The following is a 16,937-nucleotide window of genomic DNA, read 5'->3' on the forward strand; positions in this document are numbered from 1 at the left end:
TATGGCAGTTGATATTTAAAATCTTACATTACTCCCACTTTCTGTCATCTAGTCTTTATTGCCATCCAAATACACAATCAGCAATTATCATTTCTTAAAAATGTAATGGAGGACAAGGGTCAGCATGTTCACTTTGAGCAGTCTGCAGCTACACAGCTCCATACACAGCAGAATGTGAAAGAGAAATGTTGGAACTATACAAATGTAATGTTCGATAAAAGTGCAAGTATTGGCCTAAAAATTTAAACCACTAGATGGAAATAATGTTTCGTTGGTTTTGGTATTTATGTTGTTGCTGACTGGTGTATAGACTGGATGTAGATCAATAATTCAATCCAAGATTGTTACACAGACAGCAGTGATAACATTAAACAGGCAGAAAAGAGTTGTTGTAGTAAATGTGACATTAATATTCATATTTATTACACAAGACTTTAAAGTTGTTGTAGCTTAAGACAGATTTGCTTAAAAGTATGTTTGGTGTTACTAAACAAACTGTGATATATAAGTGATTTATGTCTCATTATCTTTTTAAATACATAATTTACCTCATAACATGTTTGTGTATATGAGAAAATGACCAAGTTAAAGAAATTAGTCAAAATGTTGAGGTGAAAATTACATTTCTAAAATTAACACTAAAGTTTATCAATTTTATGGAGAATACATGATTTTCTTGATTCTCGTGACTTCGGTGATTTATTCTGCAATTTACTGTAAACTGCAGTTTTCTTTTCCAAGAGACCAGGTAATTCTTAAAGCAGAAGTTAATGCTTTTAGTTAAGCAAAAGAACAAGGGTTGTACTGAGGGGCTTCATCTGCATTTATGAGAAAATATACACTGCAATTTTAAAGAAATCATGTGATCATTAAACCAAAAGTGAAAGTGTTTCACTAAGCAGAGTATAAAAAGGGCTGCACTGAGGGGGCAGCACTGGTGTATGGATAGAGCTGCCTCCGGTTTCTGTCTCCGGTAACAGGACAAATACTTCAGCACAGATGGTGAAAAAGTAAAAGAAACCTCTTCATCAATGGTGAGTTGTTCTCTTCCTCTTTTTTTTTGTCAGTGATTGCCCCGGTTTGTGCTTGATGGAAATTACCTGAAAAGCAGAACAAACAACATTGCTTCCTTCTTACGAACTGCCTGTATAATCTGATGCTGCAGGGCATTTCGTACTGTGAAATATTAGGAACTTGACATCTTGCAACCTAAAGCTAAGCCTGCCACGTGCTGAAGCAGGCAAATATAAAAGTTTTTTGTCTTGGCTCTTGACCGTCATTTTTTCCCAGGGTGGACAAAGGACAAACACACACACACACAAACAGATGAGGAGGGGGGGAAAGGAGGGGAAACATAACAAAATAAATAGTGCACATTATTGTGAATGCTCATGGTTCAGATACCCGGAACTTCCTATGACCTAAATAAAAATTTATTTTTTTAATTCCTTTCTATTCTTTCTTACATCTGATGAAATGGTAACACTTCTCATAGAACTTTAAAGTTTTCTCCTTGATTTAGATTTTTGCCTTGTACCTCATTTGTAAGTCGTTGAGGATAAAACTCTCTGCCAAGTGACTAAATGTAAATGATTGTTTTTGTGTTGGCGGTGGTGCAGTGGTTAGTGCTGCCGCCTCACAGCTTCCTGTGTGGAGTCTACATGTTCTCCCCGTGCTGGCGTAGGTTTCCCCCTGGTACCCTGGTCTCCACCCACAGTCTAAGAATATAATGAATGGATGAATTTCTTTGTGTTAGGGCTTTGTGGTATTTGTTCAAACTGCAGTCAAGCAGCTAGAACTGTGCTCTTATGTATTACACTTGGTACATGGAGCCTTATAGACTCTTTCTTTCGTTCTTTTCAGTTACAAACTGCTTGAATAATTTGGAGGCAGTAAAGGATCACTGAGAGTGTAGTCAGATGGAGGTAAACAGCAGGCTTATAAATTCACAAAATATATGAAACACTGTGATAAGCTACTGTGTGAGATGATGGGTTGATTTAACACATCTGCAAATGTGTATTGTCCTCATTTATCAAGGGGTTCTGAGGATCCTCCATTAACACAATGATCTGATTGCAAGGCTGACTGTCACCACTCGGATGCCAATAATGGAGGTTAGTTTTTCAGTCTAAGTAGCTGTATGTAAAATTATTATTATCATTTACATTTTTTCTATTGTTTTTTCCACAGCTCTTTGCCCTCATGTGAAGAAAACAGTCTATAATATCAAGAGTGAGTCAGTTCCTACACACTTGCAAACCCCTGCTGGTGAAGTGGGGAACTACATTGTGACTTGTTGCAGAGAAGGAGAAATTGTGCATCAGACAATGGACCTGAGGCCAGATGTTCAAAATTCTCTTCAGAATTCCGAAGAAACAAAGAGTGAAAATATGAACACGTCTGCAAACACAAGTAAGTAAAAATATTCTAAGAAGTAAAGAAAATCATAAATTAAAACTATTTCCCCAGAAACAACATCCATTGACTTTGTGAAACCTTACAAATCCATAATGTTAAATAGGAAGAGAATGGATGAACACAGACACATGCATCAAACACACAAACAAATAGTTCCCTTAATAATTATGTTATTTAGTCCTTTAAATTTCATAAAGCAGATTTCAAGTAAATTATTTTCTTGATGTGATCATCTCAGGACTTGGGAAGATGGGAAATCAGCCTGACTGCACCATAATATTATGTCAACCAAACAACTGAAAACCATCATAAAAGCCTGTTTTTTCAAAAGCTTCTACATTTAGTGCTTAGAGTTTAACTTACCCAGCTGTTATATAAAGCAGTTGCTCATTATCATTTTCCTTTTCTGTTATTTATTAATATTATAAATAATATTATAAATAAGTATTTCTAAGTACCTGGGTTACAGCTACCATGTAGGTTTACAGGGATAGTATGCAAACTCCACACTACCAGTCCCACCAGCTCCCGCCAGCTACATCCTCCATCGGTGTGTGAGTGATTATGAGGGTGAATGGGTGAATTAATGGGTGAATGAAGTATCAAGGTAGTAGAAGAATTCTCTACTGTTTAAGTACAGATAATTTACACAGATAGTGTAAATGGTTATGGTACTTTGACTATGCAATATCGTACATATGATTTACAAGTAGTTTAGGGCTTTGTCAGAAATAACCCCTCACTCACTATATATTGCACTGTACAGCGTGATCACCATTTCTATAGTAGTGTCCAAATGTTGTGTATAAATCTATGCACTATATAGTAAACTTAAAGTATCCCACAATACATCAATAAATGTACCATAGTGTACATGGCATGTACACTTTTTGCTAACAATCCCACAATGCAATGTTCCAAATTTAGAGATGAGCAAATTACTGTTGTGGGGCTCAAACAGCTTTAAATGATGACGCAATATGAGAACCGTTAGTAAGTGTCCGAAATATCGATTAACTTCTCACTGTTGAGTGAATTACTAAGTGTACATGATAGAGGGAACAGTAACTGAAAGAGTACGAGTTACAAGAATTTACACAGTCATAAATGTTGAGTATTGGGAAAGTCATCAGAGCCATAGTTCAGGCTGGACCCTAACTCCAAAATGTCACTGTCTCAATATAAATATTTTACTCCAAAATTAGGCCTAAAGATTCCCTGATCTACAAACATACTTTTGAAAAAATTGGGTAATGATAGTTTGAAAACCATATCACATGGTACAAACATGAATTATCAAGTAATTCAGTCAAATGTTGCAATAAATAATCCACAAATAATCTGCTTCCTCTGCCTCACTGCTTGTCCCTGTTTCTGTGAATCCTAAATTCTCTCACAATAATTATGCTTTGAGACTATATTAGAGTAACAATTCTATCTCTGCGGTAATTAGATCATTGAATATGAGTAGATCAGTGAGTTTCTGTTTGTGTTGAAACCGCAAAGGGACATAATATAAGTGGACAGTACTTTCTCTTCCACTTACGCAGGGGTGTATATTGGGATTTTAGAGAGATATGTTCCTATTAAGGCAACATATTTTATGGGGAAATCCTTGTATATTGTAAATATACAGTCACCTCCAACATAATGGTTGTGTCTCTTTTTAGGGTCTTTTACCTGTTTATCCTGTTTGGAAGAAAGAAAAACCTCTACCCACTTGCTAACCATGTAAAACACGGTCAAGAAATATCTGTTGTGGCATAGTGACAGTTCAATGAAGTCAATCATCCAATGTTATTAAGACCAATGAAGTGGTGGGTGTCCTTGCAATGGCATTTTAATGGCACCAGAGCCATTATGTGCTCGACAGATTATGTCTCTTGCAGTACTCAGCTGCATATGCTGAAAATAACAAATCCTAGTGTACCAGTGAGTATCATACAAACTTGCTTTGGAAGTGTGATAAACGCCATGAGCTCGCTTTGCATACAAATGGAAATAAGAATTGGGTAAACAAGGTTTAAATCTGGGCCCAGCCATGTCACTTTTTGAAGTGTTGCACCCAGTTTCTTTCACAAAGTTTTTCAGTCACATACTTCCTAGGGACAGGATGTTTGACAGGTCAGGCTGTAGCTTCAGTTCCTGTGGGAGAGAAAGTTGAGTGAGGTGAAACATTTATCTTGTTGTCGTTGATGCTTCTGCAGCAGCATCTACTGCTGAATTTCCAGAAATTACATCTATAGTTATAGTTAATGTTAGAGTCACATTTAACAACAGATATTTCTGTGGACAACAGGATAACATCTGATGATCTGTAAAAAGAAGAAGGTGCAGTTGGATTTCCAGCTGATGTCATAAAAACCCTTTGTCTCCAGAGACAACTATAGTCGTTAACAATGCCAAACACGAGTTTTTTCTTTGGCCAATTTACCAGCTTCAGTAAGAGCTGTCAGCTCACCAGCTTGTGCAGACAAGTTAGAAGGTAGTTTATCACTAGAAATTACGTTTTGTTACAACTGCAAACCAACCTGACTTAGCATCACATGATGTGTTTAGCTATTCTGCCAGTTCTGCCAGAATAGCTAAACCCATCATGTGATGCTAACGCAGTTTTTTCTGCTGCAGCAACACTTCTGAGACAGAAAGGGAGACCTGCTACTGCCTTCCAGTCAGCTTGGAACAACTCATTTCTTTTGGACAAAGACTTGTGCTCTCCTCTTCTGTTTCCAGTTTAGTTGTCCAACCGCTGATTCCTTTTTAATAAAACCCCAATTCCCACTATTTATTCAATTGATTAAAACTGTCTTTATACTTGGTATTATACTACACTGCCATTTCGTCACATGAGGTGAGTTGGTTCAGTTGGTAGAGTTTGCCCAGGACAGGTGCTTACTTCTCTTGTAGTACCCAGTACTATTCTCTTGTAGGCAGTTCTATGGTGCGACTATGCTGATGTCTTGCCACCTACCCAACACATTAGTGAGTTATATAGAGCTCTCTTACCTAGTTCTGGTCAGCTCGTGTTTCTCCTTTGCTACTTTACCACTGTATATAGGTCCTTATCGGTATCGTCGGGAGGAATCAGCTGTTACTGGTGGGCTATCAGTTAATTTAGTCGCATATAATGTTGTAAGATTATTAAAATAAGCAATTGCTTAAAAATAACAAGCATTTTTATATCTACAGAGACACATATGGAGAGTTTTTTGGAGGATCTGGGGCTGAAGCAGAACTACACAGAGAAGCTGTCACTGAGCTCAATACTTCAGATTGATGAGAAGATCATCACCGATGAACCTGCCAGGTGTAATTCAGATCTTCCATGGTTTTTTCTAAAGAAACTGATGATGGTTAATGTGACAGCTAGAAATGTGAAATGGACATCAGTATGTGAATCAAACTGTGATGTTACATCAGAGATCACAGAGTTAGATTTGGATGATCTGTTTGACTCTTCAAACTCAGGTGACATAAACCCCCTCGACCTAATCACTGCTCTGTTCCTGTGTTCTGATGGGTTTGTACAACAGGAAATGTCACTCAAAATGTCCATGTGTCAGTTTTCTGTCCCTCTGCTGCTTCCTAATTGTGACACACCACAGTGCACACTCATGCTCTGGGCCATGAGAGACATTGTTAAAAAGTACAGACCTCAGTCCCTCTCAGAGTCCAAGGGCTTTATGGAGGAAAGAATAGTTCTGTCTGAACTTCCAATGATCTCTTTTGTGAGGCTGGGTGAGTGCTCTTTGTCCAAGTCAGAGATCCTCAACAAGCTACTGAGTAATTCTCAGCAGTACCATGACACATTTGTTCACCGTAACATGGAATGTGGAGACAGTCCAAGAAGAATATCCAATGGACTGACTGAAATTACTTGGTACCTTCCTTGTGGAAACAAAAACATGGATGTTTTCAGTGAACCAGTAGCTGTAGCTAATCTTCGTGGAGACATTGCTTCATTTGAGACACAATACTCATTTTTGTGTGAGACATCTGCAGCAGTTTTTGTGTTTTTTGACAAGTTGGAATCTGAGTTCAAACTGCTTAAAAACCAGCACCACAAGGCACAAATCTTCCTAGTAGGTAACGGTGAAAGCAAACAGATTAATTGTGATGTCCTTAAAAAGGTAGCAACTAACTTGAGCTTGAATAAGAAAAACATCATTATTAAGACAAAGGATAAAAACAATGCAGATTTTGTCAAAAAATTGAAGGAAACAGTCAGTGATGTGGTTGAGAACACAAGGATGAAGATGCGAATAGAGCAGATGGCTGACATTGCTCATGAACTGGGAATCTTAGTTGATGAAAAGTCTACTGAGTGTCAGACTGCCAAGGTAAATGCAGATGACATCACTGTAAAAATTCAAGACATCCTTAAATACAAAGAAGCTGAGCTTCCTCTGCAAGGTCAAATATGGAAGGAACTGACAAACCTGGAAAAAGAAGAATTTCGGCTTCGGAAAGTTGGCTCTCAAAATATTGAAAAATACAAGTGTGATCTTAAAACACAGAAAGAAAAACTCCGGGACAAACAGAACTCTTACGACATGTCAGATGCAATGATGTGCTTCATAAATGCAATATCAAGTCCAGGAATAGAGAGGTGTTACTTCCTCAAATGGATGCGAATGAACCTCGATAACCTGTCTCGAGAAAAACTGTCTGGCCTCAGGGAGCAGTACAAGAAGAAGTGCAACAATTCTGAGAACAAAGAGGAGATTAAAGACATTGACAGACAACTCTCCAACAGCTCACTGGGGACTGAACACTTCTTCCGTGAAATGGGTCAAATCTACGAAGCTTCACTTTCCCTTCCAGAAACAAATCAATCACGTCAACAGCTGCAGCATCTGCCCAAACTCTGTGCAGGATTGATGCTTGATGGATTTCCCCTTGAGCTGGTAGACGGAGATGCCTCCAACATACCTCTCAGATGGGTGAGTGACGTCCTCTCTCAGCTCAATGAGCTGGTGTTTCCTAAGAACAAGATACTGGTAGTCACAGTTCTTGGAGTTCAGAGCACAGGAAAGTCCACTCTCCTCAACACCATGTTTGGAGTGCAGTTTGCAGTCAGCAGTGGTCGATGCACTCGAGGTGCCTTCATGTTGCTCCTCAAAATCAATGACGACATTAAAAAAGTACTGAACTGTGACTTCGTGGTGATCATTGACACTGAGGGCTTAAAGTCACCAGAGCTTGCACAGCTGGATGATAGTCATGAGCACGACAATGAACTTGCAACACTTGTAGTGGGTTTGAGTGATATCACCATTATCAACATTGCAATGGAGAATTCAACAGAAATGAAGGACATCCTGCAGATAGTTGTTCACGCTTTTCTCAGGATGAAAGAGGTCGGCAAAAAGCATAAATGTCAGTTTGTTCACCAGAATGTGTCTGATGTTTCGGCCCATGAGAAGAACTTAAGAGACAGGAAACTGCTCCTGCAACAGCTAAATGAGATGACTCAGGCAGCAGCCAAGATGGAAAAGAAAGAGGATTACAAGAGCTTCACTGATGTGATGGAGTACAACCCAGACACTGGGAACTGGTACATTCCTGGACTCTGGAATGGAAACCCACCAATGGCACCAGTCAATGCAGGCTACAGTGAAGCTGTATATGAGCTCAAGAAAAACATCATTCAACTACTGGGAAATTGTGAGTCATCTGCTAATAATGTCATGGAGTTTACAGAGTGGATGAAAAGTCTGTGGAATGCAGTGAAGCATGAAAACTTCATCTTCAGCTTCAGAAACAGTCTAGTGGCTGATGCATACATGAGACTCTGCACAGAATTCAACAAATGGGAATGGGAATTCAAAAAAGACATGTACACCTGGGTTACACGTGCTGAAACAAGAATTTCAAATTTTGGTACAGTTGCTGCAAAATCTATCAAATCTGACATTGGAGAACTTCTGACATGTTTAAAAACTGAAGCTTCCACATTGCTGGCTGAATGGGAGACAAAGCTTCTCAAAAATCTGACAGATTATTTCAAGCAAACAGAAGGTCATGTGTATCTGGTTGAAGGATACAGAGAGGAATTCTCAAACAGTGCAAAGAGCATTCGACGAGAAATGGAGAACTCTGTGTTTAATCAGCTCACAGCAGCAGCAGAGATCAAACAGGGAATGAGAGAAGTTGAACAAATCAAGGAGAATCACACAAAAGAAATGGTAAAAGCAGTGTGTGCACTGATTGATGAATGTCGAAAGAAAAAAGTCCAGATGACAGAGGAAGAGCTGGACAAAGAATTTGATAAGATGTGGAATGAAACAGTGAGGAAACTGTCTGTTTCTAAACTGAAGCCCACAGATGTCTTCACCTGTGTGTCCCACTACCTGAGACAGAACCTTTCACATAAGGGGAGTCATGCATGTGAATTGCTGAGTAAAAAGAGTCTGAAAGCTTGTGGACTAAAGCCTTTCAAATATACAGCTGAAGGATTCTACAACCAAGCTAAACACAAAATCAGCAAGTTTTTTAACCTTCAAGATCACACAATGATGGTGCAAAAATTGGCTGACAGCATCTTAGATGCTTGTAAACAGTTTGTAACTGAAAAAATGGAAAGAAAAACCAACTACCATGACACCTACATCCAGGAGACCGTGCTTATGATTGATGAGAGGCTAGAAAACAATCAGGATCTTGGTACAGACATTAAGTTTGAAGTTTCTCTAAAACTGCACATCTGTGGATTTGCAGCAAGAAACTTTCAGCAAATGCATGAAGATTTCCTACAAGTGAATGATCCTTACACATGTTTGAGTCAGAACAAGGAGAAGTTTCGTGCTGATTTCAAAGATGTGTTTCATGAACGAGACCAGTGCCAGAAAAAGGCAGAAGAATTCACCAACCAATGCTTGAAGCCTGCAGTTGAAGACTTTATCAACTGTTCACTGGGTCCTGACATCATTGGAGAAATGCTGACACTGCAGCAGTTCAGCACAAGAATGTGGTTCCAGTATTCACTTCTACAGGATCTGCTTGAAAATGATACATTTGAAAACTATTTGAGCTACATTTCTTCATATGAGGATTATGTAAAGAAACAAATACTTGACCAAATATTGAGTCACTTCTCAGATGGTTCTAAGATGTCAGACTTTCAGGATCAGCATATTCAGTCATGTATCAACAGCATAACTGATGCTATCAATGAGGCCAAATTAAAAAACAGTGATAACCTGAAGACATTTGTTGAAGATATCTGCAGAAAACTTGATGATAAACTGGTTATTTCCCAGGATGCTCTTGTTGCTTTCATGACCCTGAACAAGGCTGATCAGGAACAGTTTGCTCACTGGCTCACAGTGTCTGTGAAGGACATGGGACAAACTCTTAGAGAGGAGTTTAAAAAATCAAACATTGAATTGAAACTAAAACAACTTCGTGTGAAGCCTCAAAATGAGCTTTTCACCAAACTGATTGGATGTGGTAAACAGTGTCCATTCTGTAAATCACCCTGTGAAGCAGGAGGAGCAGCTCACACTGAGCACTGGGCTTCACTACATCGACCACAGGGTCTGGGTAGATACAGGTGGCATAAGTCAAGACAACTCGTTACTGACATATGTTCTTCCTCTGTGATCAGTGACACACGTTTCCGTTGCAGTGCTACAAAATATGAATGGCACCCATACAAGAAGTACAAAGAAATTTTCCCAGACTGGAAAATTCCTCCAGATCGGAGTCTTGAGGCATCAGACTACTGGAAATATGTGATGGCAAAGTTCAACAAGGACTTTGCAGAAGAATATGGAGCAGAACCTGCTGATATCCCTGAAGTTTGGGACAAGATCACAGAGACACAGGCAGCAAAGAGTCTCAGTGAGTCATTTAACATCAAGTGAGAAACTGTATGATCCAGAATCACAGTTGTACAAACCCTCTACATTGATTCAGAATCACCTGATTTAAGATATTCTCCCTTCACACAGACATTTAACCACTACAGCTTAAAGGGAAATCACAGTTAATATACAAGTAACCAATGTATAAGATACATTTTTATGTCGATATTTAGGATTGATATTTTCATTATAGAGCAGGTATATTTTAGTAGATTTTTTTTGTAGTCAGAAATATAAAATCTGTTTTTTTTTTTGTGTTTAGTAGCAAGTGTCAGATAATTAGTATTATTTTCTTGGTGATTACACAAGTTGCATTTGATATTGTCAAAAAGGCACAAATGCTAAAAAGCATGATATAAGATTTTTTTTTTTGGATTTAAAATGGTTGCTTTCAAAAATCAAATTTTTTATGTGTTACATTATTATTCAGTCTATATCAACATGTAAAATATACATGATAGAACAATGTTTTTCTCATAACTCATAATTGAGTCTAATACGTGTTGTTGCTAAGCTAGAATTTAGATTCTGTTTATTTCACCGAAGCATGGTGATAATTAAGTCTAAACAATGTTAACATTATAGATGATAACATTGTCATGAACCTTTTTTTTTTTTATCCTGAATTTAGAAAGACTTTTATTTCTGTAAACTATCTAATGCCAAATATTTACACGTAAAAAAAATTCTATATGTGGTATTGTCAGCATGTATACCGTAAAGTATTTACTGTTAACTCACTGATTAAAGAAACAAAATCCACAATGTGGCTATAAATGTGTTTAAAGTGGCCTAAATGAAAGTATAATAGCTGTATTCATTCTATAAATGTATTCAGTTCTTTGGTGTGAAAGCAGGCAAATAGTCCAACTTTGCATTGAGCCCAACCCTCTATTTAATGTGACTGTGTTTATGTCACTGCTTTTGTATATGTTCACATTTTGGATGTTACATGAGTCTTTCTATGCACCAGTCCTCTGATCCTCAACCTTTAAATAACCTCAGTGATGTTCATGTGTTCATCTCAGTTTACTTAAATGTCTTCAGTTTTCAAATGTACTGAAATAAGGATAAAGTGAAATTCAGCGCGAACTGTGTGAACCAAAGAGCTACACTGAGTCACTTGTGGTGACACAGATGAAATCACAGACAAATAAATACACTGAGGATTTATTATTAAAATTGTTATTAGCCCAGCAGATAAACGCATGTGTGTGTGTGGAGCCAGAACGACGCCGGCCCTGAGGACAGCAGGACGTCAGCTTACCTTCTGACTTGTCCCCAGTAACAGTACAACAGTTTTCATGGATTTCAATTTCCACTCCTCACATCAAGACTATGTCCCCTGTTCTTGCCAAAGAACATCACACTACATTCTGTTTCTCATCAGTTCTATCATCCAATCACGTTCTTTGCCCCACTATACTACTCACTTAACCTGTTTCCTGTAGTACAGACTATTCTACAGACTAAGTCTTAGTTAGTCTCTGGCACCATTCAGTTCACGTATATCGTGATTTTAATGTAATAATGACCTGACTCAACAGACGTGACAAAAGAGAGAAGTACGCAATGTAAAGGCCAAAATAAGAAGTTTATTGTAACAAAATCAAGGCTAGACAACTAAAAATATCATCAGTTCCATCAGTGATGAGCGTCTGCATGGATGAGTGAACATAAAGTAACATAATTAAACAAAACTACAACGCAAGGAAAGCTTGAGCGACAGACAGCAGGCCAGCCGGCAAGTCACTTGTTTCCAAGGGAGGCCAGGGTTTTATAGAGAATAGGACACTGGGCCCAGGTGTCCTCAACCACCGTAACTGGCTCCACCTCCAGTGTCCTGGATGTGATTTTTAGTTAAGAAACTTTATTTTTCCTTCTAATCGCCTGCGTCTTGTCTTGTTTTCCTTTCCATTCAACATGGAACATTGTCCCCACCTTTGTGATTTCATTACAAGGAGCAATGCAACCATCAGTCTGAACCAGAGTAAAAGTTTTCATAAACAGTTTGTTACCTTTTAAAAACATTTTTGGTATAAATATGCTCCAAAATCTTATTGTAAAGAGATACCGTTGAATCCTCCTGTGAAGTCAAATTCACAGAAAAAGAGATGTTGAGGGAGGCTGACCCTTCTAACCAATCAAATATTTAAAAAATCAGTTTTGCTGAATTTCTATTAATTGTAATTTGATAAGAATTAATGACAGATGACCACAGTGAAGCAGGGAGAGGGACGGTTGGGCAGAGCAGCGTAAATTAATTTCAAATCGCACGATAATGCCAATTAAAATTAAATGACCATTTTCACAGCCATTCTCTGATCTATCAACTTCCAACTGCTGGTATAATACTATGCAAGTCAAGTCAAGTGGCTTTTATTGTCATTTACATTTAGTCATTTAGCAGACACTTTTATCCAAAGCGACTTACAAGTGAGGTACAAGGCAGCAAAGATCTAAGTCAAGGAGAAAACATCAAAGCAAAGTCCTATCAGAAAAGTTCACAGTTCACGAGATGCAAGTGCAAGAGAGCAGAAAGGATTTTTTTTTTTTTTAAGAGATTTAAGTGCATAGGAAGACTATACACAGTAGTACACAGTAGAAACGAGATAACGTTCCTCCAAGAACCAAGGTGCTACAAAATAACACAAGCTATGTAATGTGCATCGAGTGCAACCTAGTGCAAACAGTGCAGACGAAAAACAGTATAGACAGACAGTGTAGACAGACAACAAAAAGTAACACAGGACAGGACACAGAACCTAAGACAGTGCCGACCAGTAAACCTACTGTATACTATTTTACAGTACAGTACAGTCAAGTGTGCTAAGGGTGTAAAAAGAGCAGCATGTAAACAGTGCAATTGCATTGGAATGTGCAAAAAACAGCAGGTAAACAGTGTAGTGCGGTAAGTGTAGAATAATGAAACTAACTAAATAAATAAATAAGTGATGGTGGAATGAATTGATTGAAATACGTTTAAAAAAAAATAAATAAAATTTAAAAAATGTGTTTAATACACTTAGTCAGATAAGAATATTTATCTGAAACATGTGTCTGTTCAGTAAATATGTAGCTCAGTATAAAGATTGAATTGAAATCATTAATATCATCTGTGTAGCAGCAGGTCTAAAGTTTGAGACACTGACTGCAGATGAAGGGAACGATCTTTAGTCATAACTTGTTAATATCAGTTTTCATGATACGAAGCCACCTGAACATACTGAAGCACCTTCAATACCAACACTTTCTCTATTCCACTACTTTAATTATCACAATTATGGCAAAGCTGGACCCAAGTGAGGAGACTGACTAAACAAAACTTGTGTATCGGTAAAAATTCAATGATTATCAGAAAGCCTCCTAACAGGAGGGTACGAGAAAAAGGCAAATGGCAGGTAGTGAACGCTGAACAAAAGGCTAAACACAAACTATCAACTGGACTAAAACACCAGGGAAACTAACTTGAAGAAAACCGACAGATCTAATGTCGACAACCGGAGTGAAAAATAGTTACCAAAATAACACTAGTAAAAACGGCTGAGAAATAAAATAAAACACGGATGTGAAAGATAAACTACTAAACCAAAGGGAACACACTGGAAAAGACTAAGGAAACTAACAGAAACACACCAAGAGTTCTGTGTGTTGACAAGGGGAAAGAAGATGAGGATCTGGCAAAGAATGCTGGGGAAGGCTGGACCTAAATACTGACTGAGGGGAACAGGTGCAAACAATGAGGGATAACGAAAGGTAAAGCTGAAGAACAGGACTAGGATCGGGAAACAGCACACAGCTGATGCTGACAGGAATTAGTTTTGCAAGTATTTAGTCATGAATACTAACCCTGCTCTGTTGTGGGGTATTTAAACATGCTTCACATTCACAAAATATAAATAAATTAATTAATTGAATAAATCATATTTTGCATTTGATGTTACTTTACACTATTAATTCATAATAAAGGGAAAACATTTACTTTCCTTCACATTTATTTTCTTTATTTACAGCTGTAATTATTATACTGTTGAAGATTTTAAATTTAAAATACACTGGGCTTACAAAGAATGATGCATTTTATATCTGTAAAATTATCTCCATTATACATTACTGTATAATACATGTGTACCTTTACTTAGGATTTCGAGGTACGAGGAGCACGTGGGGGTATATGCATTGAAACAAATATTACTTACTGTATGTGTGAGTACTGAATAACTTTATAGAACATTGAAACATCTTCATGCACAGTTAAAACACACATATTTAAATACACACACACATAACCTCTCTGATCTGACCCAAAAATTCCTACCCAACAGGCCGAGCCTATTTATGTCGGCTACAAATTAAAAATAACAGCACATAAATGTCCAGTCCAGAATTAAAACACATGCAGCTACAAGTCTAAATCAACATCATATTCATTATTATCACAAGTCAGCACCAGGAAATAAATAAATACAAAGAGTCAGGTGGGGTAGCTAGAGAAGTGCACACACCCACACACTTGTGCAGTGCGATGAAAGCAGAGCTTGAAGTGAAGAAAGTTCCAGTATTCACTGTATATTGTCACTTTACTTCAGATACTTCAGGATGTCAATGTCACAGAGGGGAGTGGACCTTCGATGGGGCCATTCAGCCAGCTCCCACCCACTGTCCCGCTTCGGAGTCAGGCTGGAGCCTCATCAGGGGCTTCTCCGCCTGGGTTATATACTCAGTGGAACATTGGTGTTGCCTAGGACGTACCACTGAATCCATGGGGTTATTATAGAAAATAAAATCCTGCAGTGCAACTCTGACTTCAAAGCCAAGTTCAGGGATGTGAGTGGAAAAGTGGACAAGCTTGGGCCATTTTTGAGAGAACTGACCCCCGGCTGAGTCTGTGACTTTTTGGTAGCACATATTTGTGCAAAACGTTTTTCTCTGACTTAAATTTCAATAAGTCCAAGTACAGGTCCAGACTTACTGACGATCATCTTCAAGCCATACTGAGGGTCTCAACTGCTTCCTCCATCAAGGCAAATGTGGCTCAGCTACGTGAGAGGAAGCGCTGCCAGGTCTCTGGCAGCAAGAAGTAGGCAAGAGAAGCCATTTTCAGAAGAACCGTTCATGTTCATGTTCAGAAGAACCCATTGAAGTTAAAGAACTGCTAGTATTGATGTTTGAGAAGATTAGATTTTTTTTTAACAAAGCTTTTTTGTGGAATATGGTAAATGGTCTGCACTTATATAGCACTTTTCTACCTATTGGCACTCAAAGCGCTTTACACTGCTTCATATTCACCCATTCACACACACATTCATACACCAATGGGGGAGCTTCTATGCAGCTGGCCAACACTCACTGGGAGCAACTAAGTTGGGGTTCAGTGTCTTGCTCAAGGACACTTCGACATGTGATTGGAGGAGCCGGGGATTGAACCAGCAACTGTGAGATTGGTGGATAACTGCTCTACCTTCCTGCGCCACAGTCACACCTGATGCGCCTCAGCCTCACCCCTGGTCTAAACTAATGGATTGAGACCCCTGGTCTAAACTAATGCCAACAAGCATGTCTAAGCTGACAAAGTCGTGGTTATACTGTAGATTACACTTAATGTTACATTTAAGAAATACAAACTGTTCCTCCATTCATTTTAGGCTATGGATTTTCACTATAGCAAAAAAAAAAAAAAAAATGTGAGGCCTGTACCCAGATAACACAACCCATTTTCAGTTACATTCAGAGTCGTATTTCTAATAGTTATTCTAGTTCACTTGTTCAATTGTTTGCTAGTTTTATTTTACGCTGCCAAAATAGAGCCAAATCTCAGAGCGTCCAAAACTGCTGTGGCTGGATGCAGCTGGAGTAGTTGCCCTGGGTGTTTAATACTACTGTGACTGGATTAATACCGGAATCAGCAGATCACCGTGTCATGGCAAAAATGACCATATCTGTTCTTAGACACCTCAAGTGTTATTAGTAAATAAGCTTCAACATCCAGGACGTCTTTTAGGGTTTTATTATCTTGCAAGTGAGAAGTACATCCACAGAGTTTCAATTCTCTACCCCAGTTGACTAGGAGTGGTTCGATTCAAACAGATTATTCAATCGAGAATGGCAACTTGAGCTCAACAAAATAATTTAGGAACTTCTTTACAACTCACCCGGTATCCATGTTGACCAGTTTTAATTTTTAGTTCGTGAATCTGGCGGCAGTCACCATAGGAGCTGCTTTGTTCAGTTCTCCATCTCTACACTGATTCTTTCAGCGGAGGTTGAGACTGGAGTTTGTTTTCTTTTCCAGGGTGCATGCAAGCCACTGTTCACTCTGGCTCCTCCTGTGACACTTCGAAGTGCCAAATTGTCATGGCAAAAATGACAATATCTGGTCTTAGACACCCCAAGTGTAATTAGTAAAGAAGCTAAAATAGTATACAGTAGGTTTACTGGTCGGCACTGTCTTAGGTTCTGTGTCCTGTCCTGTGTTACTTTGTGTTGTCTGTCTACACTGTCTGTCTATACTGTTTTTCATCTGCACTGTTTGCACTAGGTTGCACTCGATGCACTTTATATAGCTTGTGTTGTTTTGTAGCACCTTGGTTCTTGGAGGAACGTTATCTCGTTTCTACTGTGTACTGTGTACCACTGTGTATAGTAGAA

General features: G+C 38.5%; 1 protein-coding gene across 2 annotated transcripts; it reads left to right on the forward strand.

Moving 5' to 3' along the window:
* The first annotated feature begins 638 nt into the window (after positions 1–638).
* Positions 639–12,175, forward strand: LOC137137502 (up-regulator of cell proliferation-like). 2 transcript variants are annotated; one of them, XM_067523835.1, is made up of 5 exons: positions 639–1,034; positions 1,864–1,925; positions 2,041–2,117; positions 2,194–2,415; positions 5,611–12,175. In XM_067523835.1, exons 4-5 carry the CDS (start codon positions 2,331–2,333, stop codon positions 10,287–10,289), a joined length of 4,764 nt encoding a protein of 1,587 aa, XP_067379936.1. In that variant the 5' UTR covers positions 639–1,034; positions 1,864–1,925; positions 2,041–2,117; positions 2,194–2,330; the 3' UTR covers positions 10,290–12,175. The 2 variants fall into 2 exon arrangements, with proteins under 2 accessions (XP_067379936.1, XP_067379937.1); XM_067523836.1 differs by lacking the exon at positions 1,864–1,925 and having other exon boundaries at positions 926–1,034.
* Positions 12,176–16,937: the final 4,762 nt, after the last annotated feature.

Source organism: Channa argus, chromosome 12 (genome assembly GCF_033026475.1).
Source record: "Channa argus isolate prfri chromosome 12, Channa argus male v1.0, whole genome shotgun sequence".
Taxonomy (NCBI): Eukaryota; Metazoa; Chordata; class Actinopteri; order Anabantiformes; family Channidae; genus Channa; species Channa argus.